The 27,561-nt window shown below is 28.4% G+C and overlaps 2 protein-coding genes across 6 annotated transcripts; one reads left to right on the forward strand and one right to left on the reverse strand.

Moving 5' to 3' along the window:
• Window positions 1-1,342: 1,342 nt before the first annotated feature.
• On the reverse strand, window positions 1,343-12,514 carry LOC113560295. 4 transcript variants are annotated; one of them, XM_026966077.1, is made up of 3 exons: window positions 12,332-12,514; window positions 6,269-6,750; window positions 1,343-2,179 (listed from the first exon to the last, which is right to left on the reverse strand). In XM_026966077.1, the coding sequence occupies exons 2-3, from the start codon at window positions 6,740-6,742 to the stop codon at window positions 1,502-1,504; spliced, it is 1,152 nt and encodes a 383-aa protein (XP_026821878.1). In that variant the 5' UTR covers window positions 6,743-6,750; window positions 12,332-12,514; the 3' UTR covers window positions 1,343-1,501. The 4 variants fall into 4 exon arrangements, with proteins under 4 accessions (XP_026821878.1, XP_026821877.1, XP_026821879.1 ...); XM_026966076.1 differs by having other exon boundaries at window positions 6,269-6,753; XM_026966078.1 differs by lacking the exon at window positions 12,332-12,514 and adding an exon at window positions 7,203-7,347.
• Window positions 10,004-27,505, forward strand: LOC113560291 (glycogen phosphorylase). Of its 2 annotated transcripts, none has more exons than XM_026966066.1 (14): window positions 10,004-10,462; window positions 21,259-21,543; window positions 21,617-21,748; window positions 21,856-21,967; window positions 22,122-22,267; window positions 22,755-23,066; window positions 23,172-23,335; window positions 23,556-23,670; window positions 23,793-23,975; window positions 24,272-24,397; window positions 24,717-24,938; window positions 25,558-25,820; window positions 25,958-26,024; window positions 26,893-27,505. In XM_026966066.1, exons 1-14 carry the CDS (start codon window positions 10,211-10,213, stop codon window positions 27,061-27,063), a joined length of 2,550 nt encoding a protein of 849 aa, XP_026821867.1. In that variant the 5' UTR covers window positions 10,004-10,210; the 3' UTR covers window positions 27,064-27,505. The 2 variants fall into 2 exon arrangements, with proteins under 2 accessions (XP_026821867.1, XP_026821868.1); XM_026966067.1 differs by lacking the exon at window positions 10,004-10,462 and adding an exon at window positions 18,037-18,475.
• The last annotated feature ends 56 nt before the right edge of the window (window positions 27,506-27,561 follow it).

The following is a 27,561-nucleotide window of genomic DNA, read 5'->3' on the forward strand; positions in this document are numbered from 1 at the left end:
AAATCTAACAATATTGTTATTTGTCAATATTATATTTATATATAGTATACTGTAAAACAATTTTACTATCAACAAACAAAATATCCATTTTTTTTTTCATAAATGTACATTAATTCACCAGCCACAAGTGTAAATCAACTAAATCATACAAAATATTAAGTAGGTATAGGTTAGAGGCGCTATTTCAGTTTTAAAAAAGGGCATACAGATTTTTAAACAAACAATATTTTTCCACCACCAGAACACAGTAATAAAAGTGAAATGTATTGTTGTTTTAAAAGATAGGGCAACGTTCCTTTATTCATTCTAGCCAATTTTTAGTATAGTCATGCGCATTCACTCTCACTCTTAAAAAGACGTACAATTAGTTTTTTTTTTCAAAAATCCATCAACTGCGGGTATCGTGGTTATAAGTACAAGAAAAATGAAATACAATTTTTTATTTTTCTAATTTGCGTATATTTATTCGGTAACACACCCAATCGTGGATCTGAAGTTTCGAAATTCAAAGCTTACTACTTCACACAGATAATGGATGTAATATACTAGTATGAAGTTTTTTCAAAAAAAATGTTGGTATTCACCAGAGCCGATGGAAAGTCATCAACGATAACTGCACTGGCCTGCTATAATAATATGTATATAATATTATTAACGCGCCATTTTATACGTCTAAACACTATATTTACATAATTGATTGCAAATCTATATAATGGTTCGCGGTTAAAGCAAAAAACATTCCAAAGATTTTTAAAGACATCTGCTACAGTTCGATTCTGTGGCTACAAAAATATACGCTAAATAGTATGTGAAAATGTAACTTTAAATTTGAATATTATTTAATATTTGTAAAAACGCACTTTATATTTCAAAATTATTCTTTCGTCTTTCGTCACATATTTTGTTGATTTATGCATCATACGAGGTATTAGTGCCCCAGATAATTAATCGGACTTTACGCCTATTATTGATTATATGCCTATATAAGCATAGACGATCAATAGAAATAATATTCATCAATTCATATTTTAATGTATAATTACATGTCTACATGATCGATATATTTTATTGAATTCCAAAACGTTTAACGATATATTTTGTACAAGTTTTATTAAAAACTCTCAATAGCGTTGTTTGCAATTTTGTATCCGTATCGTATTATAGCTATAGGAATTTGTAATGGAAATTTAAAATAAACGGTAGGTACTCGAATAAACATTTTTTAACGATTGAAAATATTACTTCGAGTAGGTACAGTGTGGGCGGGGGAAAAGTCGATCGAAGAAAAGGTTATGGTTTATTAAACGCTGCAGGAACAGCGGTGAATTTAGATTAAACTTTGATTGATAATTAATATACTATCGTACGTTTATTGGTCTATATACACACAATACATACATATAAATATGGGCAATGTGGCCCCAGTTTTTGCCACGATAAAATAATATTATACTATCGACCTATACATTTAAACGTCTTAAACATAATAGTACATTTAAACTTAGACAACCGCGGTAACTCGCTCGTCGTCTGTCGTGTTCCTGTTTTGACCGTCCTCGGCTGCGGCTGTGTCCATAGCCGTGGCCGGGTCGACGGGTTTCCGAAACCTCGGTGACGTGGCCCGGATGGGTTCCTGGAATTTCGGCGACGGCGGTTCGTCGGCCGCTACAGGACAGCGATAGCCCAGCGATTCTGCCGTCGCCTCCTCGTAATAACAGTGGTCATCAACCGCCACACCACCGCGGCACATGACCCAGTCGGCTACTGACAGGGCACCAACGACGGTGGCCGTCCTGTCTAATATCGTCCGGCCGGTGTCCGGCGCGAACACCTCGCCGCCGAGCGCGTACTTTTTGACGCTCAGCATCGCTTCGTAGACGAACGCATGGCACGCGATCGGTGAGCTGATGGTCCGGTCGCCGTACTCGACCGCGGAGCTCGTCGCTCGGTACACGTCCCCCCGAACCACCACAACACCATCGTCAAGCACTGTTCCGCCGAACTGCCACAGGACTACCAGCTGCACCGCGAACTTGGCGAGGGCCGAACGACCGCTCATGTCCATGCCTCGGAACGGCGAACACTCCAGACACTCCTCCAGACTGATGTGCGTCACGTTCAACCGGTCATCGCCGTACACGGTTTTCAGATCATCTACGGTAGACGACAGCGACACCTCCTACGAAAACGCGCATAAATATCGCAATATTAACGCGTTTATTACAGACAGAGCCGAACAAGTATCACATTATTATGTGTATATATATTATTTTTATTAGGTACTTAATACATAAAGTATTGGGAAAAAAGTCGACGTATTCCGAGTATTCTATTACTGGACGTATACGATTAATTTGTGATATGACATTGGCGTAATGGTATGTAACTATGTATTTGTATATACGTATATATATATAGGGTAAATTTCCAAAACGTGCTTACCTCATAATATTATTTCATAATAAATAGGTACAATGACATTTTGATTTTTTAAATTATTAAGTATTTTGAACGATCTTATATTTTCAAATACTTAGATTTTTTTATGTAATTTAAAGAGTGCTCTGTAATGTCTTTATTTAAAAAGAGAACCAATATTTTTTATTATATTAATAAACAAACATTAAAATCTTTTAAAAATAAATTAAAATAATATATATAGCGGTACTTTGGTTAAATTGTACTTAATAGTATAATATATTTGTTTTATTATTGTGTTACAGGATGTACAGTTTGAGTGTAATTTTATGAGTAAGTGATCAAGTATGAAAAAAACTGCCATTTCATGAAATAAACAATTTTTTATAAAAATATTTACCTATATCCGATATTTTTAATAAAAATAAATTCTATGGTTATCAAATACTGAACTGCAATTCAATGAATGTAATATGTCTATCTAAATTCTAAATTGTAAAAATAAATATAACTTAGTTCCGCGGTGTCTTAATCTTTGAAGATAAAATTTTATAAAATGTTTCTATCCACTGGATAGTCTGGATACTTTATATAATAAATTAGTTATAATTTAAATGATTGATTTTATATGTTATGTATATTATTTTCTTAGTCATTTAAATATCAAAAGTTGTTTCTAATTGATAAAATTCCAATTCTTTGACAATAAAAAGGAAGTACCTACATATTATAAAGATGTAATAAAAGTGAATAGGATATCTTTTGAAGGACGAAGTGCAGCGATAAGAATAATATTATAGAAGTTCATTACTAATCAAAGTAGGTCGATCAAATAGATTATTTTGCTCTAAATTTTAGACCATTACTTACTCACGTTTCACACGTACTTATGACGTACCTATTACCTATATTAAGAATTATGTATAGATATAATCATGTATTTTTATTTTTCATATTATATGTTAATAATTGCTACTTGCTACTCGATATTCACATATTAATCTAAAGGCTACAACAAGATCAATATGCAGCTAAATAATAAGATAAAATAATAAACATGGGCGCAACTAGGGTCAAAAATCTGAGGGGGCTAAAAATATTACAAGTCTTATGTTTAATCTAAAAATGTTCTACCCCTCATAATCACCTAGCAATGGCTTAAATAGAAGATTTTTAAAGAGGAATGTAGCAAAAGCCCAAAATATTAAATTGTTTGTAAATAAGGTAGGTAGGCATGTTTTGACAATACAGTTTTAAGTAACCTGGTTATTAATTCAGTAAAAATAAGCTATGCATACTTACTCATGATAAATATATAATAAAATGAGGATGTCATAATATTCATAACCTCCTAACACTTCCTTTTTACATGCTACTGTCTAATTAGTAAAAATAGAGAGCTTAAAAAAAATAATACATCTATTTACTAATAAAAAGTATTGTTTATTATGAATAATAATAATAATGTTTTTAAACAAAATTATATTAAATAAAAAAAGTATGCGGTAAAAAAGTAAAAAAATATATTTTATCATATACCTATTATAATAAATTACATAAGTACTTAACTCATAACATATAACATATTAATAGTATTATTATTTTAGATTAATGTAATACGCCTATCTTTTTTGAAAATTTATCAACAATAATCTGAGTGTCAATTTTATTAGCAATTTCTCTTTCTGTACATAAATTAGATCGATAACTAAGTTTTTCTTGTCCCATACTACTTCTTAACCAATTTTTTATACGCCTCATTGAGGAAAATGAGCGTTCGCATGTAGCTGAACTTACAGGTATTGTTACTGTAATTTGTTTCAGCTTATATAAATTTGGATAGATATGGTTTTCAACAACTTTTTTTAAATCATTAAAATCAAAATAATTTTTTTAGACTTTTAAACAAATATGTGCAACTACCATTTCGGACATTAAACTGTCAATTTCCTATTGGAAATTATAACTTATAAGCTGCAATAGAGTTGTTATATAATATAAACGTCAATAAATATTAAATTATTTTGTTAGTCGTAATTAAATGGTTTCAATAATTTTAATAAGCTTCAAGTAAAACCGTTTAAAAACTGAGGGTGGGCTATGGATAAAACTGGGGGAGCGAAGCCCCCAAGCCCCCCTAATTGCGCTTATGATAATAAAGTGTATATAGGTAAGATTTTATTTTGAATTTCGAATCCTAATTGTTTAATTAACTTATTCAATTATAGATACTTATTCAAAATTGAGCAGAACTAAAATCTAAATAACATTTTTACGATTTTAGAGAGTATGTCTAAATATAATCCTCAAGATAAAATAATTATAAACTCATTTTAATTTTTATGTTGCAAGTTTAGTTAAGATTTTCTATAATAAATTATTTACGAACGCCCGACGGTTGCAGCGTTTATTAGTAGAATAGCTAATTTCAAATAAACCAACAAATTATATGTTACATAATAATAATTGACAATATTCGTATGCGGTAATAAATTAATATGCATTTATTTAAATTTAATACAATTAGATAACACTATTTTTGGGAAATATTCTTCGTGTTTACCTAAAGTATAATAAGAAAATATTTGAATAATGCTCGTATGAAAATGCATAATAATTATGAATGTCACCTTGCAGAATTAAAACCGATACGGTTATAAAAAGATTAAATATAAAGTGAAACGATTATAAGTAATATCGTATTAATTATTTCAATTGTTTTAGATTGTAAGTGTTTATATTGTAAAATCATGTGCGTGATATACATTTATGAATACGAATAAATATCAAAAATTGTAAACGAGGGGGGGGGGTCCAAAACAGCTTCCCCATATAACCTAATAATAATAGTAACGCATAGCATTATATAGGTCGAAATGACTTAAATTATCATGTGAATCATGACGACCAATTAAAGTCTCGTATCATTTCAATAAAATATACGTTAAATACAAAAAAACTATGTGAAATTCAACATTTGAAGAATAGAAAGAGACGTATTTTGAGTGAGGATAAATCCCCCTGAAGGCTCTGCGTAGATCTATCCTATTGGGCCAATGAAGATGTCGGAACGCGGCCCAAATAATTCGGGTAGTCATTTATAGCGTCCCAATTATATTAGTCAAGTATCCCGCGAATGCATCAACACATTGGTTCACAAAATAACGTATCAACATATTAATACAATTGGAATACCTAATAAAAAAATGTTATTTAATTTGTTTACGTATCATAACACAAAATTTGTGTTATGTATTAGTTGATATTTAATATCAACTCATAAATATTAATCAGTTTTCAAAAATTATAACAGTATTATTTTTAAAAGTTTAAAAATCTATTTTTTTATGGTTACAAATTAATAATATATAAATATTTTGTAATGGTTAGTCACATTTGGCACATATTTTAAAGTTTCTAATTTATTAGACTATGTAATAAGTGCCTTACGTTAATTGGATCACCCCGATAACCCCGATTATGTGATCGATAAGAGAGTTTTATGACGTACAAAATGTTTTTGTCTATATTGTAGTTTCAATCCTATCAATTTATATGATCGTACGAAAATTCAATATTAAGCTATACATAAGATTATAAATTGTACACTTATATGTATAGATGAAAATACAAAATGTTCTCTCTAAAAATATGAAAAAATATTACATAAGTATTTTAATTTTACCATAGGTTAGGTTAGTATAACCATGGTATATTGGCGGAAACGAGAATCAACCCTTTTTTAAATTGACCCTGATTCTGTCACCGGACCGACGAGTACGATATCGTTTAGGTAATGATTTACTGATTAAATAATATTTTTATACTAATTACAGCACGGAACACTTACCGAAAGTGTTCGGTTGTAGTTGTCGATCCGTTTAATGCCACCTACGACGAACACGTTCACGCGACCGCTGCCGTGGCCCGAGATGGCGTTCACGGCTGACTCCAGCGAACAAGCGGACAGCCGCGGGATGCGATCGTCGTCCAGGAAAACGTAGTGTACGTCACTGGATCCGACATCCTGCCGGGCTGCCAGCGGATGTTTGGGTCCGGTCGGACAGCGTTCTGCACGAGACGAATGCAAAGCCGCTGACGGTGACGACGGTAATGGTGATGGCGATTCGAATTTCAAGATCAAATACGTGGCCGTCATAAGGAAAACGATGAACACTCCCGTCACCAGGGACCACATGAACACCACTGCCAGCTGATCCGGGACCGCGATCATGATTTTCTGAGCGCCCTTGTTCACTTTCGACATGTAACAGACGTCGTCTTCATCGTCGCCAACGTGGCGACATTTCCGAGTGATCTTCATATTGTCTACTGCTAATAACATATGTAACACGTAATAGTTTTTTTTTTCTTTTTTTTTATGCAAATACAGCTTAAATTGTTTTTTAACTTATTTTCAAAATCATCAAAGTTAGAAAATATGGCTATATAAAAATTTAACATAAAATATTTTTCAAATGTTGAATGATGTTTTAAAATAAAGGGACTATTATAATATTAATTTATGTCGGTAATTATCGGTAATTATCTTTCATATAAATTACTGTTGAAAAAAAAAACTTAACTATAAAAATATTCATTTGTCGAGGAAATATTTTGGGTGATAAGAAACATATGGAACACTGTATATTTAACAAGTAAACAACTAATAAATCAACACTGCATTTAATTAATATAAGTTCACAATATTCAAGCTACATAAAATATAACTTATGTCCAGTCAATATTTAATAGTATCGAAATCAACAATGTAATATACGTACCTATATAGTTAATAACCTTATTAACAAATCGAAAACGATATATTCTACGGCATACTGCTCACAAATTATAATACTATAATATAATATAAAATATACTTTGTAGTTTAGAGGCCACCATAGATATGTATAACGAATTACGTTTTGCGCAATGAACTCAAAAACAAAACGTCCGATTTATGTGACGAAAAAAATATTGACATAAAATAAATATACCATTTACAGTTATACTGTTGTATGCATACGAATAACACCTATACTAATATACTACAATACAAAGTCATGCGTAAACAATATTTTCGTTGGCATATCGAACAATGTAAATGTTTATAATTTACACGTTAGTTTAAAAATATTAAGTAAAGTACTCATAACTAGCAAATGTACAGCATAAATAATAACGTTGATAGCTTTTTTTATATTAAGTAGTATAATCGATTTAAAAAAAAAAAACGTAGAATGTGACATTATAACCAGATGGGGTTTAAACTGTTTGAAATAGTAGTGAGAAATTATTATTAGTTTTGGTTTAATGGTTTTTCGTCATTTTATTAAAAATAATTTTCAGTTCAAGATGCATTAGGTTTTTATACTAGAACTGGGTTCTTACAAGTCTAATGTCATATTTTCACTAATGAGGGAAACAGTTACAATAACAATATAACATTATTAATTGTTTCTATGGTTTAGAAATTATCATCCACGAAAACGCTGCGTGACTAAACTAAGTATTTGATATTTTGATATAAAACAACTCTAAAATTGATACATTTATTTTCCACTGTTATCTATACATTATATTTATAATTAATTACCAAATAAGTAACTGGAACTTCGACGCCACACATTTAATTATTGTACAAACATAAATATATAGAAATTTCACCCATAAAACCATTAATTTAAATTCAATTAAAATCATTATCTTAAACTTATATCAATAATAACGTAATCATATTAATGACGTGGGAAAGTTTTATTCTATGTATTATTATTAAATTATTTTGCATACAATTAGTTCTTAATTATGAAAGAAATCTACTTTTAGTCGTAGATTATAGAATTGAATAATTTAATAAACCCAAAGTAATTCAATATTTGTGCAAACATGCAGCCATGCAAGGTATCTATATCAATGATATAGATAATATTATTAATTTATAACAATTAAGAAAAATAAATTAACAACTTTAAACCTTAATAATATAATAATTATGTACGTTAAAAATATTTTATTCTGGAACATTTTACTAAATTTCCTATTCAAATTCATTATTATAGTTTATAGATTATATTAGGTGTAGGTATAAAACAATATTAAATAAAAAATTAGATAAAATAATCTATATCTGTGCAAAGTTTATGGGTCAACACAATATACCCAATCATCACTTTGTGTAGACGATTTCTAAGAAAACATACTACTGAACGTCAAGTAATAATATTAAAATACATGCCTATACTCGGCTATGCATTCAAAATTACAAACATTTATTTAAACTATATTAAAAAAGAAGTAATTTTAAAAATATTACCAGTACATGGTTTTACTATAAACTATTTAATATATAAGCATGTTATTAATTTCTTTTATATTACGCATTATTATTGTAAGTTATAGCTTATAATTCAAGTGCTTTTATAATGGTTTAAAAGGATATGAAATAAATGTATAGATTTTTCCACTAGACACTAAAATTGGTTTTTAAAGTATATAATCACATATATCATATCATTATAATCATAATAATGTTATTTACTTGTATTTCTTATTTATTTTTGTAGTATTTAAAGTTTAAACATTATATTTTAAAAATGTTTAATCACAAGATGTTTCTTAATAAATTGACTTAGTACAAAGTAATACCTATACTTGGTATTCTTAATAATACTACTTAGTAATACCTATTTACTCTTCATCAGTCTGTCATTATATACATAATAGGCATACGTATATAATTAAACTTTTAAACTTCATATTCATACCAGTCATAGCGATAACGTTTTAGGCGATAAAATACTCGTGTAGGAATATGCAAATCTGATATGGTACACCAATTGTATAATTTAAAAACGAAATCTTTCTCAAACGTATGATACTTTTTTAAAGATATAATTAACGCAAATTATACAGACAACAGACTACAGAGTTCCCAATTTTGATCACAATATTATAAGTGTGTTTTTCTCAATCTTGACTTTTAAAAAAATATGTAAACTATACATTAATAATTTCTTTACAAACGAGTAAACAAAATTATATAGATTAGCCAAAATGAATTGAACGGCCAAACTTTAAAACTAATTCTCATAACTCAAGATATTAACAACTTTTTTATCTACCAAAGATGTCAAACAAATATATATGTTATTTTCTCTACAATCTACATCTTATCTTATTCATTTGATCATTTCAATAAATCATTTTGAACGTATACTTTGATAATTTATAAGAGTATATTGTCAGTATACCGTCTTGGGTGTTTTAATAGAATTATACCTACAGTAAACCCACAGCCTATAATTATAATACTGAACTTTGAAGTCTGTGCAGTTATTTACTATAATATACATACTATACATTTAGTATATAATACGTTGATAATATTGTCTAAATATTAATAGCATAATTAAAAACTATTTTATGTAATATTTTATCGATTATTTTATGGATTTCATGTGCGTTAGCTGCAACGTCTTATCATGACGAGATGAATAAGAATAATTAAGTGGTTTGAGCAGTCCTATTTATTCTGTAGGTTTATCGCGGACGCGCTCTTATCTCCGGAACTTTAACGGGGAGCCGCAACGCCAACACAAGTGGTCGCGTACCTTCAGTCATCACAGTACACCGGCGGCTGGCCAACGGCAACGACCTAAAGACGTCTTCCAAAAACCTTTCGATAATATCACACGAGAACGCATCGTACATTTGATCGAAAATATCACAATTCTCAACACACACGCGTCTCTTCACATATTGCACTAAATCGTATTGAAAAAGCGTCAAAATGCCGACGGTGCAAATCACCAAGCCTAAGGTGGAAAAGCGCAAACAGATCAGTGTCAAGTCCATTGCAGATGTTGAGGATGTGGTGGCCATGAAGAAAACGTTCAACCGACACCTGCACTTCACGCTAGTCAAGGATAGGAACGTAGCCACTATCAGGGATTACTATTATGCGCTGGCGCACTCAGTCCGGGATAGCCTGGTATCCCGATGGATCAGGACGCAACAGCACCAATACGCGGTCAACCCGAAGGTGAGTGCAATCGTTTATATTATGCATATTTCATATTTCACACTATACAGAATAGATTATGATAAATACAAGTATACGATTAACATAAAATAACTCGTATTGTTTAGGTATTCTAATTAGCCACTCTGCGACAGGTAGTCATAATATAATATGTAATGTGACAATTATTTATAATTGAAACTCTGTATCTCCTCTAAAGCTTGCTTTTGGAGAGATCATCATTTCATATCATACTGGAAATCTAAATTCATGTATATTTGTGAAATTAAATGAAAATAAATATATACTAGGTATATAGGTAAAATAAATTGTCAGTAAGTGCCGGGTTTTGAAAACGTCACACGAGAATGCATCCTATTATTAATCAAAACATGTAAAAAAATTCAACATTCTATCTAACAAGTTAGCTTTTGTATAGTAAAATAGAAATTGGTCATTGACAATTATGTATTTTATTATGTCCTATAAATGCAGTATTTAATACATACGTATCCAACTATTGATGTAGATTTAACGATTTAGGTTATTCAATCTCGTATATAATAATATATCCAGTAATGCGAAATACTGGCGATGCTTGACCTTAAATAACCATGTATTGTACATTTAAATTCTGGTTTTTGAAATTTTAAAGCATACTTAAAGTTTAAAGAACATATTGTAAAATACTTTTTGGACATCTAAGGAATGTCGATATAATCTTTCCTTTTTGGTTTAAATTGTTATTTAAATATTGTTATGTTGATGTATCTAAAATCAAAATCGAAATCCGAACTAGTAGTTTTTAATATAATCAGTACGACACAAATACATATAATAAAATAAAAAATTGATGAAATATTTAGTCTAGTATCTACTTATTATAATCATAAATATTAATTAACTACAAATTATAAAATTGTGATAGATTAATATTGATAACCTACTAGAAGTTTTAAATTATTATGATAATTAAAACCAGAAAATAACATTTGAAAAAAAATTTGTATTACAAAAGGACATTCCTATAACATTATAAACATCTGAATATTATAAATATTTTAAAAATGGTCTTTGACTATTCTAAAACAATAGAATTTTAATAAATACATAAAAGGGATTAAATAATGCTAGGTGAGTTATACAGTACATAAGCTTATTCGAATAAAATGTAATACAACACAGTGCCAATTCTATTCAATCTTAAAAATATTAAATCGCACAAATGGTTAAAAAATCTGCGAGTGGATGGAATTTACTGTCGCAAGATTAATGTAGTACTTAGCGTATTGGTATTACTATTATGGGATTTTATATAGTATGTACATTTTATATGTATATTAGTAAAAGAATAAAAATGTATTGTATTAATGATTTCTGAACAATGAACATACTTTAAAAGTTACATAACTAATATTTTTATAATTATAAAATTTAAATGAAAAGAAATAATCCGGCACTGTTAAAACTTCAAATATTAACATACATAATCCACATAAATTTAAAATCTAAAAAGATTTTTAATTAATACAAAAAAAAAATGTTTAATTTAAGTTTAAATTTACAAAAAATAATAAAAAAATTGTATATTATAAAATTATCCTAAAAACTAGGAAATACTTTAATACCTACCTAATGATTTTATCTACCTATGTACAGAATAGTAAAAAATAGTAATCACTTTTAACAATAACAACACAATAAAGTAAATAGTAATTTATTATTATGTAAACTTTAAATGTATTTACTTATCAGTTAATTGAATGTGTATTTTTAAATATTATAATATCATAGTTTGTTGTTTATACCATTTGTAAATTATATTTACGGTTTACCCCAGTAAAGACTAATCAATATAGACGATATATATATATATATATATATACTCACAGTCACAAATACGTAGAATTAAACTTTGATGGAAATCCTTTTAATGATGCGGATATGTATCTTTGTCATTCGTCTATAAATCGTTCAATAACTATTAGGTAAATTTTAAAGTGATGGCCGACACTAACTACTGATTTAGCTATGTTTTTACCAATCTCTGTACTCGACTGGTTTGGTGTCGTAAAAAATCTGAACTGCCACAACTAACATACATCTATTATAAGCTATTGTTTAAATTATTTAGAAATATCTGAAAATAAAACTGCCACGGTATTCATGGTAATGTGGTATTACGTGCGCTATCTTAGGTTCACTCTCGGTCTATTTGATATATACGACGAAAAACAACGGTATTTTTCCTACGACAATGATAACACTAAATTGTGTGGGTACTTACACTGGTTACTAACTATCATAATATCACGAGATAATCTAATATTTTTAAACATCATACTTGGAAAATTAAAAATTTTAATTTTCGTTTATAAATAGCTTCTATAAAATATTGTTAAAAAGAAAGTAAATAAATAGACTCTTTGTAAATTGTACCGTATATTATTTTAATGCCATTTATAAAATATAGGTTGATATTTAACAACATTTAAAAATACAAATATAATTATGTTGTAACAATGTAACTTGTAACTTGTAAGTATACGTAAACAATTATACAAAAACAGTTTTTTCATTGTTCGAGTAATCCAGTAATTTTCCAAACAGACATCGGTGTCATATTATTATGTGTCAGATTACTAAGATCATATTGTAGAATTAGAAGTTTAACCAATCGGCAATCGTTTAAAATTAAAAATTAAACACATAGATACTGACACTTTTTATAAACCATCAATCAAATGTCTTAAATTTCACTTTTGATATGCGAGAATGTTCAACATAAAAACAAATTGTCAGCAACTGTCTGACAAACCATTCTAATCTTCTAGTCTTCAAACTTGACTCTACAGACTTCTTGATATTTATAGGCAACAATTTTTTAAACTAAAAGTATAAGACACTAACATCACTATAAATAAATACGAAAAAAGTCGTTTCCTTTTATTATTGACTAATACAAATCATTAATCACGTATCTATTACGTATTGTGAATTATGATTTACACATAATTGCACCTTTTTATCATGAAAATAAAAATGTATAGAAGTATGTTTTATCATAACATTATTAATCAAAACACGATGATTTTATTAGCCTTATTATAGTACGTTTAATTTACATTTTTCGTTAATCAATTCAGATAGATGAAATCAAAATAAATAAATAATTTTCTACTAATTACAAAATATAAGTCAGTCCCGAGAGTTATTTAAAATGTAAATATTTCATCATATTATAATTTTTACAGATCAAAAACTTTTTAAATAATATATGTTTATTAGCTATGATTCATAAAATTAATTTGTTAGATGATCAGAAATAAAAACGTATTGGTTTTTACTTTTTAAAATTGGAATAATTTACAACAGTTAAACGTATTCATTGATATAAGTTCACATTCATGCCTTTATTGTCTAATTTGTCTTGTTGAATAATGAATATAATTTTATATAGATAGACAGTCAGTGTGATTTAAGAAATAGGTACCTAAATACCTAATTAATGAATATTAAATTTAAAAAAAAGGTTATTGTTTATTTATAAATTTATAAGTCAGATAAGTAATATAGGTATTCTATAACCAATAAGTTGTATTTTATTTTACATTTATATAATGTAATATGGAGTTAAACATTTAATCTTATTTGTAGCATTACATAATTTTTAAACTTTACTTATTCATTATTATTATATCTCTAGTATAATTCATGTTTACATAATTATAACGATATAATCATAACGATACTTAATAACATGAAGGAGACCAACTAATCATAGAACCCAATGTGATATAAATACTTTTCACTAGATATTTATTCTATACAAAATGGTCAAAAGGCTTGTAATAGTTGCATGCTGAATAATCTTTATACTTGACACAAAAGATTAATAATTTTCAACCCAAAATATGGGTTTTTATGTACCTTCGATAAGCAATTTTTTTACAGCAATAATACAATATTGTTATATTTTATTATACATTTTTTTAATTTTCAACATACGTCAAACATCCGCCAATTTTTACTAGAGGACAGAGTTAATTGCTTTGAAATAACTTTTCGTATGCGGTTATGCTTAAATAAAATAAATATATGCAACTTTTATGAGTAAATAATAATTATTATATATACTTATTATAGATTACAGGAGTATCTGAGTATTTTTAAAAATAAAAATTATATCTATGTATATAAGTATATTATTATATGAGAGAAAACCTTTATTTAATATTATTTTATTTTCAATATTTAATTAAAAGTTGGAATAATAGCGTAATAATATTATAATAAGTACCTATATTATGTTTATTATAACTTATTTTAATTTTTTAAATTTTATTACAAATTCCAATTAGATAGTTATGTATTAATTATTAATATCTATAACATAAATATTGTCTTTTATATATCATGAATAACCCGGCTTCGCCCGTGTGTAGTTTTTGCTTTCTCAAAATTAAATTCTCAAATCAACACGGATTGTTGTGTTTTAAAGACGAAAAAAATATTTATTTTATTATTTATAGAATAGAATTGAGCATTGAGCTAGTCGGTTAGGTGTTTTACGCCTCTGAACAATTCATATCTATACGCCGATAAGATACACACACAAAAAAAAGGGTCGGGTTATAGGTAGCTGGAAACCCTCGGGACGCCGTGCCATACGGTATTCCCATTATCGGCCGATTGCTATTGTTATTATTATATGAATATAGATATACAAATTACACGTAAAAATTTATTTTCACCGATTTCAACCCTTTAAAATTAAAATTTTGAAAATCGGGCGACGCGGCGACATTCAGACAGGTATTTGGAACAACTCTGTGAAAAAAAATTGGAAAAAAGTTGAATGACTTCGTCACAAAATTGGTACATAAAAATGGCCTGTTCTTTTATATATATAAGGATTATATCGCATAAACGCAATAACATACACCAACATCGTTACATTTCTATCCATAACACTCCATGTCTGCATTTGAATATTTCATCGAAATGATCATTTTCTTAAAGATCTTTTACAAAAATAATTCTACTTGTACGTTAAATGTAGGTACATAACACATGGTTATTGACTTTTAACCTTGTTGAAGGTGGTTTTAAATATATACATGCGAGAATCTGGCAACGGTATGAAGGATTTATTGTTAGTAATAGTTACACATAATTTCAGAAAGTTGATGCCATGATTTTTTATCTACCTATACTATACTACCCCATACTACCTTGAATTAATAAACATGCTGTATGGGGTTATTGTAATAAAATAAATAGTAAAAAATAAAAATAAACTGTTTTCGTATTTTAATTTATTTTATTTATTTATACGTTTTTTTTAACTAACGAAAAATAATTGCATACATCAATTTATGATTTATTAAATATTATAGATATTAATAGCAATTATAATCATTATATATGAAATACGAACTCCTTAAAATTTAAATTCTTTTTACTTTTTCAAATGCCCTTCTTATTGTTGCTTAATAATTTGTTTACATTTGTACATGTTTGTTTTCGTGTTAAAATGTTAGGTATATATTTTTAACTCAAAACTAACGCAAATGTCAAAATATTAAGTCAAATACACAAGATGATTTAATTATTGAATTCTGAAAACAAATCATACATACAGATTTATAAATACAGTGTTTTATGATATGTAGGTACTATATTTTTATAATTTAATCAACATTAGTCATTTCTAATCTATAAATAAAATTTAATTAGAAAATTTAAATCGTTATGTGTAGCGTTTCAAATACTAAAATATTATAATAGTTTATAGCTGATATAGTGATGTATAGTCGTGTTTCGTAAATATCATGTTTTATTATCAGTAAATGACTTTTGAACAAGATTGACCTATATGGTTATGTGCAAAAGAAAATGAAATATAATTTGTTAAATATAACATTACAGGTTATTATTAAAATAATAATAATTTACAAACTGATTTTAATTGATGGACGGGTTATATTTTTTATATTTATTTTTAACTGAGTGATATCTCTGTATGTTATAAATGTATAGTATATATTTTTATATGTACCTATATGATAATAATTATTAAAAATCCACAACACATTTTCGATATTTACACAAATTTATATTAATATTTTTCCATAAAAAATAAATAAATTCATTATCTTTTTGATCATCAAAAATCGGTATGTTAGTGATTATAATATAAAATATAACTATAATAAATAAATACTATTTATTAGATAATTATTGCCCAAGTAGGGTGTTTGAGTATTATTTTATTAAGCCATAAATACCCATAATACAATTATATTGAAGTGTTGAATTGTGATAAAAAAAAAAATTGACAAGGTAATTTAGTCCAAGCATGCTAACCTCAATGCCTTCTTTATTAATACAATTATTCAAATTTTGATTTTTGGAATGTTTAAGTGTACATATTATAGGTACTTAAGTCTAAGGATCATATTTTCATTTGTTTAAATTGTTATATCATCTAAGAAGTGTTTTGCGGCGTCAATACAAACTATTTAATTCAATAAAAAAAAAAATGCCACAACAATGACCTTTATAAGCTTTATTATATGTTATTTTTTAATACAACTGAAAACTTGTTCTAAAAATCACTATATTATAATATAATTTATTATCAATAATTAGCGTTTATGAAACGTCAGACGGTAACAGAAAATGTTCGTATATTATCCTAATCATAGTAGGCTAATACCGCTTTACTTTTTAATTTTTATTAGTATACTTAGGTACCTATACTGTTTTATTACTCGTGGTATTTATCATTTATTTTCTGCAAATACTAGAAATACTACAGTACAAAGATCGAGTTAAAATAATGATAGAATTTTCTTATTTTCTGGCATATATGATATGTTATGTTCGGTGTATGGTCGAAGTCGTTCAAATAAACATTTGTTCTTTTGATAAATTTAGATCACCGTGGTCGTCCCGTTAATATTGTGTGCATGTTGCCAAATTTTTTCATCCAAGTAGAAAACAAATATAAGTATAATAATATAAGAGGCATAAAAATATATCAATATTGTAAAATCAATAATCTTGAGTAGTTTTTTTTTTTTAAAACATCGTCACAAGTAAACTTAAATTGTTATTATAATATATAATATGTGTCAATACGTGACGTACAATGTAGATATGTACCTACCTACTTGATTTATATATACAGAGTGATTCGTTTAATTATCAATACATTATTTTTATTTTTTTGTGATTTAAAAAAATAATAAAGTAATATAAATCATTCAACTTTTACAAAACTATTTATTCAATATAATATTATCAATATTAATCAGATAATAACATTAAAAACATAAGTTGAAAAAAACACATAAAAATTCTGAGGAAATCATTGAAGTCATCGCCCAAAAGGATTTACCCAATATGAATATTATATATCAAAATAATATCCGGTATATATGCTGTACTGATATTCATATCGATGATATTTTGTACGGCATTTAAACACTGCTGCGGTAATCCGCACGACAAAGTAGTAATTGGACGAGTGGATTATTATATTTTCGTCGCGAGATTACCGCGACGATCGTATCAAGTCTGTCAACTCAGTTGTCGTCGCACTTTCGTGCCGGCATAACGATAATATTCTATATCGCGTCCTATAGACCCGCGTTATTTGATTAATTTATCTTCGTTTACAATTCATACATCGCGATCGGTTAACGCATAAAAAAAAAAACTTTCGTATAAATCCAAATTCGTAATTAATACTCATTATACGTCAATCGTCACAAAGGGACCATCACCATGCCGTTGGCCAATCTCGAACAACTCCGGAAGCAAATCAGCGTGGCGTCAATCGCCGGTCTGGAGGACGTTATCTCGATGAAAAAGTCCTTCAACCGACACTTGCACTTCACGTTGGTCAAGGACAGGAACGTGGCCACGGCCCGGGACTATTATTTTGCGTTGGCTTACATGGTTCGAGATAATCTTACTTCCAGGTGGATACGTACGCAACAACATTATTACGACACCGATCCAAAGGTACCTCGCCTACGAGGCAACTGTTATCGTTTTCGCAGATTATACGTCCCGTCTCGCGACCTAGATCTAAACGTCCCCCACAGTTATATATATGTATTTTTTTTACGAGTTTTCTAAAAATATTCACGAGTGCCTGCTAACCTACATCAGCCAAGTTGAATTATAACACATGCTGCATTTCGCGTACATTTATAATCGTGTTCAATTTTTGATCAGCTCATTGTGTAGTAAACAGGAAACGTACTATTTCAATATGGTCGTCTGTTATACAATTTTCCGACAAAAGCTCATAATTCTAAAATTCAAAGTTGATCTGCAGTCGTACACATTTACTATTTAATATTTACACCAAATCATACTATTATGTATATTGTATAAATATAATAATAATAATTAGATCACTCGATCAGTCGATCAGATTTCGTAATACATACGATAACAATTTTGTACATTATTGTTATGATTGAGATATCATTCGTTTTCACGAGTAAAATATATTATTTTCATTAATTATAATTATTTGCTGAGCTCTGTTTAAGTTTCATTTTCTTATAGGTTATCGCGTTAATGGTTTAGTACATTACACAGGGGTTTATGAATTTTGTTTTTCAATAACGTCAATTTGTATGATATATTTTATTCGATAATAAAATAATATCAATGTTATATCACGAAATCATTTTCATACGAGTTTTAATTATTTGCAGAATATTACTACTTATTACTTTTTGTAGGTCAAGAAACATAATGTCAGGCACAATCGGAAATCGAACTTTATAAAATCATATTATATACCTACTAAGTACTGAATTATAATCTCGATTATTGTGTGCGTGTTTCTTATCTAGCAACGAACATAATAAAACGATACACGTTTTTGTGAACCTGTTTCTCTATATTTACATTATGTATTTAGGTATATAAAGATAACTTTGAAAAATAATGTATAAAGGAAAAACACATAAAAATTATTTATTTGTACATCGAAAAAATGCGAATTAATGTATTACAACTTTAGTTTATATACATATATTAATATTTCATCGCATCTCTTAGAAATACGAAAAGTTTTAAAAATATTCAGGTTATATCTTAGGTATTTATTTGATGGTGTGTTGTACTCGCTTATATACATTTATATTTTCCATACCTTGTCTTCGAATTTAGAAATTTTAGTATATGTAAATGTAACTTAAAAATTAAAAATAATATTTATATAAATTTATTATCAAATCCTGTAGGTTGTAACTAATAAGTAATAATCAACCGGAAACGAAATAAAATAAAATAATTATTATTGTCTGTTGCTTGAAATGTAAATGTTAAGTGTTTCATAAGTATTTTATAAACTATTTTATATCTACTCGTATATTAAAAATATTAATTTTCAAACATTTGATTTATCAATTATGGGTAGTATTAAGTACCATATTATTGTATTTGTATATAGATTATAGATACTATATAAGTCTATAATAATAAGTCGTAAAGGAAAACGTAATGACGTATTTAAAAAACTTTTTCAAAGTCAGTAATATTGGTTATGAATTACTATATTTTATGAACAACAGGTTCGCAAAAATATAGGTACCTTAGGTCACAGATTTAATAAAACTGCATTCTTAGACGTTACTACGTTAGTATTTTAATCATTCTATATTTAATGAATACAATTTTTATTTTTATTTTCTTATTTTAATTATTAAAAAAATAACTGGATTGTTAATACCCATAACAGAGTTTGTTAATGACCTTAGGAGTTAAAAATTCTAATCAAGTTTAAAGTCAAATAAAAAAAATAGCATTAGTTATTTTTAATTTATATTATTACGAAAAAAATAACTTCAAATTTAACAAAAAATTTCGAGTGTCAAGAATTTAAAAAATGTATTATTATTATTTATAAATAACACGTCGATACGTATCGTAAATCGTAAGTTTGCACAATTTAATAATTGGTTATATAATATATATTTTTTTAATTATACGTGTTTTGTGTTTGAATATAAGTTTTTGAAGGATTTTGAAAACAAAATGTAAAATTGATCTTATAATTAGGTAAACTTAAAAACATTTAAGCAATAATTTTATTTTTGTAATGTTTCCGCTAAATTTAGTACTTGGCTATAACATAGTTTAAGACTCTATACAATTTATTGTACGAATGGTTTATTATTGGGTGGTTACCAAATTATACACACGTAGTATACATTTTTTTATCACAAATTTAAGAGATATAACATGAAAATTGTAGGTATAATTTCATTCTTAAATTCAAAAACCGTTATTACTTATTTACTATTGTTGTATTAGTAAATTAATAATTGGTAAGAAAGGTATGTGACTTAATGTTTAGATAGAATATTAGGTTTTATTTCAGAAATAACAGTGTTAAAGCTATCTGCCGAGGGCAGTCTAATAGGGGATTGTGAGCAAAGCATACAGGGAAAACAGAGTCACTATAGTTATTTACCTGTAATTGTGTAATATATAGATAATATTTATTCATAAAACAGGTAAATAATATCAGAATTAAATAAAAATATATTCATTTCATTAAAGTAAATAATTTTTAAACATATCTTTGATATTTTATTATGTCAAAAATAAAACAAAAAAAATCGTTTTTCATATTACCTAAATAATAATTGAAATTCGGTTTGATTAATCCTATTTCATTCTAAACGTTATTTATAATATTTTTTGCCAGTTCATGGCCAAAAAAATAGAAATATTTAATGTATATTAATAAATAATAATTTTACGATTACTTTGGTTTTCAGCGTGTTTATTATTTGTCTTTGGAGTTCTTGGTTGGTCGTTCCCTTCAGAACACTATGATCAACCTTGGCATTCAAAGTAGTGTTGACGAAGCATTGTATCAAATGGGATTAGATATTGAAGAACTGGAAGATCTCGAGGAGGACGCCGGTCTGGGAAACGGTGGCTTAGGTCGTTTGGCCGCATGTTTCCTAGACTCCATGGCCACTCTAGGTCTGGCAGCTTATGGTTACGGTTTAAGATACGAATATGGTATATTTGCTCAGAAGATAGTCAACGGTGAACAGGTAAATTCAAAAATAAGTGCATACATAATATTATACGTGCCTCGGCTTACGTTCTGTATAATGTAAATTTCAGATTGAAGAACCAGACGATTGGCTCAGATTTGGAAACCCGTGGGAAAAAGCTAGACCCGAGTATATGTTACCAATTCATTTCTTCGGCAAGGTAGTAGACACACCGACTGGCAAAAAGTGGATCGACACTCAAGTATGTATAATATTATATTCATACGGTCGTACGTTATATTTATTAAATTATAATTTTTCTAATACTATAATGAACGCTCTGTTATTCTGTTTATACGTCATTTATAGGTTGTGTTCGCGATGCCGTACGATAGTCCAGTTCCCGGTTATCAGAACAACATCGTTAACACCATGCGATTGTGGTCCGCCAAATCTCCAGTTGAATTCAACTTAAAGTTTTGTAAGTCGAATTGTTTATATGTAAAAATATGTATATCGTAAAAACTAATTACATTAAAGGATTTTCGATTTTTCGATCAATACCACAAATAAATATTCTCCGTACTAAAAATAAAATTCATTGATTATTTTGTTTTTTCTTTATTATATTATAGTCAACGACGGTGATTACATTCAAGCTGTTCTCGATAGGAACTTGGCTGAAAACATCACCCGTGTTCTGTACCCCAACGACAATTTATTCGAAGGCAAAGAGCTGCGTTTGAAACAAGAATATTTCATGTGTTCCGCCACGCTCCAAGTACGTAATAATATATATATGATGTCAGCTATTATTTAGTTGGGCTACATTAACTTTCTGTCAACTATTATATTTTTGAAAGAAAGTTTTTAAATAATATATATTGCAACATATATATTTTAAATGGCTTATTTTATACGTTGGTGGTTATTTAATACTTCTTTGATACGTTGATAGTATCTACCCGTGTTGTTATAATTATCTATATAATTAGAAACAATAAAATAATTTTCTAAAAATGTCGATTGGAGTATGGTTCATAGATAAGATATTGTGTAATAAATATAAAATATTGAAAAAAATAATTTACAGTTTAGATGAGTGACATCAAGTGGTAAAAATTAGAATGATTAGATTATTAATATATATAGACTTATATACATATATATTATGTAATATATGAATCCCTGTTTATATTAAAAATTATATAATATATCATTAAACATTTTTGAAACTTGGGTTTTTGACCGTTGGTTATTTTGTCCAGGATATCGTCCGAAGATTCAAAGCGACGAAAAAAGGTGAACCGAAGACCGACTTCAACAATTTCCCAAACAAAGTGGCACTACAGTTGAACGATACCCACCCGGCACTTGCTATCCCAGAACTGATGAGGATCCTCATGGACATCGAAGGTCTGTCGTGGGAAGCCGCTTGGGACATCACCGTCAAAACCTGCGCTTACACCAACCACACCGTATTACCTGAAGCACTGGAACGGTGGTCGGTGTCATTGATGAGCAGTATATTGCCGAGACATATGCAAATCATTTACGAAATCAATTTCCTGCATTTGCAAGTAATAGTGATGACGAGCTAATTACAAAACGATGATACGTTTATATTATAATAATCAATCGCCCATATTGTATCTAATTACTAAAATGTATTTGTGTTCTCGCAGGAAGTACAAAAACGTTGGCCAAACGACAATGCGCGTTTGAAGAGAATGTCGCTGATCGAAGAAGACGGTGACAAGAGGGTGAACATGGCTCATTTGTCCATCGTCGGATCTCATGCCGTCAATGGCGTAGCTCGTATTCATTCAGACATCATCAAGAATGACTTGTAAGTTGTAATTATTATCAAATAACAGCATGATTTATTATTATTTATCTACAAATATACACATTAAATATTAATCATGTACGATAAACCTACATGAAATATTAAAATACGTAATATTTTGACACTTCCAAAAATTGTTCATAGTAACATTTTAATATCGTTTAATAAACTTCAAAAATATTAAAAAATTATTATAATATTTGTTTTATTTGATTTTTAGGTTCAGAGACTTTTACGAATTGTCACCAGAAAAGTTCCAAAACAAAACAAATGGTATTACACCACGTAGATGGTTACTTCTGTGTAACCCCAATTTATCAGATATCATTGGAGAGGTAATTATAATAGTTATTATATTATATATTGTATTATGTGTAGTATAAGCAACTTTACGTAAATTATTAATGTTGTAATGTTATAAGTTATAATTTATGTTTACACGATCTATATTTTACAGAGAATCGGTGATAACTGGATCACGCATTTGGACGAGCTGACAAATTTAAACCAACTCGTAAATGATCAAAGTTTTATTCTGGATGTGCAAAAAGTCAAGCAAGAAAACAAAATGAAACTAGCTCATTGGTTGGAATCCGAATACAACGTCAAAATCAATGTCAATTCGATGTTTGACATCCAGGTACCTCTACTTATACATATTTATATACAAACAACAACATACAATATGGTATACATGGTTAGGTTAAGTCATGTTCAGTGGCGATCAAACAGGGGAGGTTAGGAGATATCCCCATGACTTTTTTCTTTAATATTTATAACAATTAAATTTATGTATGTCGTACTATAATGTTAATGTATTAAATTTTGTTTTATCTTTTATATCACATTCCCCTCCATGACAAAATCATTTGTCCGCCAATGGTTAGGTTAAATATTCGTTTGTATTAATCAAACGATATGATGATGTGTATATAGGTGAAGCGAATCCACGAATATAAGAGACAACTTTTGAATTGCCTGCACATTATCACCCAATACAACAGAATCAAGAAAAACCCAGACGGCGAGTTCGTACCGAGAACAGTTATGATCGGTGGAAAGGTAAATCCCCTAATATTTTGACATAATAACACTATATTTACTCTTCCGCGTGCAACGGGCATTTGTACAGTAGTGGCACGATGAATTCTGACAATCCTGTTTATCACATGTATCATGTATGCATACGTAATAACTAATAATGAGTATATATTCGAACAGTCTGACGAGTAATATATTGATACTATTTATTATTTTTAGTCGGGGAGTATGGATTAAACTGCGCAAATGTCCACACGGTTTTAAACTTTAAATGTGTGTAACGCATTCGTTCGAAAAATATATTGATAATAAACGCGTTTTTATTGTTATCGTATTTTAGGCCGCTCCAGGATACTACATGGCCAAAAAAATTATCAAACTCATCAATTATGTGGCCAATGTAGTCAATAACGACCCGGTGATCGGAGACCGTCTGAAGGTGTTGTATTTGGAAAACTATAGAGTGACTTTTGCTGAGAAAATCATACCAGCCGCGGACCTTAGCCAGCAGATATCTACTGCGGGAACTGAAGCTTCTGGAACTGGCAACATGAAATTCATGGTATGATACATTTCGCTATATACCTATTATACATTATAATGTTTTATTTATGTGACATGATCATTTACCTATTGTATAAGCTATTTATATGGTGCGTCGGTGCCTGATTTTAACGATATAAATTTAAATCATATTTTACTCACTATATCATGTAAAGGCGCAAGGTAGATATTTTTTTTTAATTTGATTTATGAATAAATTCATATAAATCCTTTTCTCTATCGATGTTTAATATTTTTAATTTATTTTTGTTCTCTATAAATTTGTTATAATTATAAATTTATAAATATTAAATTTTTAACAATATTATTGAAACATAAAAATCATTACAACTTTAATACATCATGTAGAAAAAATAAATTATAGACGATAATAATATAATATATAATAACGATAATAATGAAATCAAATCAATATCAATATCAATTTTTATTGAATAGGTCAGGTACCTAAGTAAAAAATAAAAATAAAAGTTAGTTATTTAAATATGCAGTCTCAGTAATAAGACCCTCTTGTCACTACTAATGTGTTGTAGTACACACAGTGACCAAACGCGTGTTGTGTGATATTCCAATATTCGTCTGAATTAATGGATAAATGTTAAATTATTTATTTTAAGTTAAACGGTGCACTTACCATCGGCACGTTAGACGGTGCAAATGTGGAAATGGCCGAAGAAATGGGATCCGAAAACATATTTATTTTCGGAATGAACGTCGATGAAGTAGAATTGTTGAAGAGAAAAGGCTACAATGCTCATACTTACTACGAATCCATACCGGAACTCAAACAGTGCGTAGACCAAATCCAAAATGGATTTTTCAGTCCCAACAACCACGATGAGTTTAAGGACATCGTCGACGTCCTCCTCAAATGGGACAGGTATGTCGATCGTTATTCGTTATAAAATTTCATTACCTATTTCTGCATTTCTTTTAGTTTGGAAGTATTGTTAATCATGAATCACGATATAAAATGGCACATACGTTTTACCTATTCTGTTTTTTTTTTTCAATTAGATTTTTCCTGTTGGCCGACTACCAAGATTACATTAAAGCTCAAGATAAAGTCAACGAGACTTATATGGTATGTAAGAAAAATATGAATTCATAATGATAATTTAAGGCACAGGTGAGAGGAGTCCTATATAAGTCATAGACAGTGGCGTATTTACAGTGGGGGGTGTGCTGGGGATTACCACCCCTCAGGTTAAGATTTTTTTTTTTTAAACAACCGTTTATTTTAAACTTATTGAACAACATTTTGAATTTGTCAAGACAACTTTACGAAAATAAAAAATAATCCAAATAAAGTAATAATAAATCAGATGGATACGGCCAGAGCTAGACAATTCATGGAAAATCGTATGAATATTAATGAAGCCCTAGCTTTATGCGGAAGACAAGTCCTAACACTTAGAATATGCTCTGAAGATACCTATTTTTATTTTTTTAAGTAATAAATAGCATATTAAATTAGAAAATACAATTACTTATATTTAAATATATTTCATACATGCAGTAGTCAAATAAATAAAAACATTTGTTTATCTATAAATGAAACTAACTTTTATTTGTATTTATTAAGAAATAGTCAATACAATTGGTTGATTGATGAACTTAATTTAATTTTTAATTAATTTGACATTTTTTTTCTGTGTGATATGTGCCGATGACAAATGGGTAATTTAAGTTTAAATTATACAATAAAGGAACACCATATTGATAATAAACGTAATTTAAAAAAAAATGTATAATAAAAAGCCTAAAATAAAGAAATGTATAAAAATATGCAACATATAATTACAGATTATAATTTGTGGTAATACGAAACAAATTTGCAACTATTATTACCTATACGAGGGGGGGGGGCGATCGTTTTTGAAGTGCCCGTGTGACAATCGATTTAATATAAATTTACTTCTTTTTAACGATTTGTTATTCTATACCTATAGGATCAGACCAAATGGACACGCATGTGCATCCGTAACATCGCGTCCTCTGGAAAATTCTCGTCCGACCGCACGATCTCGGAGTACGCCAAAGAGATTTGGGATGTCGAGCCGTCATGGGAGAAATTGCCGGCCCCACATGAACGTATCGCAGATCTTCCGAAGCAGTCGTAATAACTCTATGATGGCGATGATGATATAATACACTTACAACAACACAATATTTAATATTTTAATATAATATATTTATAATAGGTACGCGTATTTAATGTTGGGAATTTTTCTTTTTTTAACGATTAAGCAAAAAATAATAATAATAATACCTAATATTATATTTATATATATATGTGTGTATTTTTGAAGATTGTGTTCCTCACCTTATAATATTTCACGATAATTTAATTATTTGAATATTTTATTAGGTACCTATTTTAACACGTAAAGATTATTGAATTATATACATGGTTGGCCGCCCAAATAATATTATGTTTACATATTATTATCTAATTATATATTTGCTTATTGTATAAACGTACCTATGTGAATTTTTTTAATTTTAATAAATTATATTTATCGATTACTTTTTATGCTATAGATTCTTGAATATTAAATACTTATACCATATGTAATCGACATTTTTATTTTTAATCGTTACAATAAACATGTCTATAG

This window comes from Rhopalosiphum maidis, chromosome 4 (genome assembly GCF_003676215.2).
Source record: "Rhopalosiphum maidis isolate BTI-1 chromosome 4, ASM367621v3, whole genome shotgun sequence".
Classification (NCBI taxonomy): domain Eukaryota; kingdom Metazoa; phylum Arthropoda; class Insecta; order Hemiptera; family Aphididae; genus Rhopalosiphum; species Rhopalosiphum maidis.

Excerpts from the sequence above, each read along its gene's own strand:
- LOC113560295 (XM_026966077.1), bottom strand. The coding sequence starts at position 6,742 with ATGAAGATCACTCGGAAATGTCGCCACGTTGGCGACGATGAAGACGAC. Across the intron at positions 2,180-6,268 it reads ACTACAACCGAACACTTTCG|GAGGTGTCGCTGTCGTCTAC; the intron begins GTAAGTGTTCCG and ends GCGTTTTCGTAG.
- LOC113560291 (XM_026966066.1), top strand. The coding sequence starts at position 10,211 with ATGCCGACGGTGCAAATCACCAAGCCTAAGGTGGAAAAGCGCAAACAG. Across the intron at positions 21,544-21,616 it reads AGATAGTCAACGGTGAACAG|ATTGAAGAACCAGACGATTG; the intron begins GTAAATTCAAAA and ends TGTAAATTTCAG. Across the intron at positions 24,398-24,716 it reads CAGTTATGATCGGTGGAAAG|GCCGCTCCAGGATACTACAT; the intron begins GTAAATCCCCTA and ends ATCGTATTTTAG.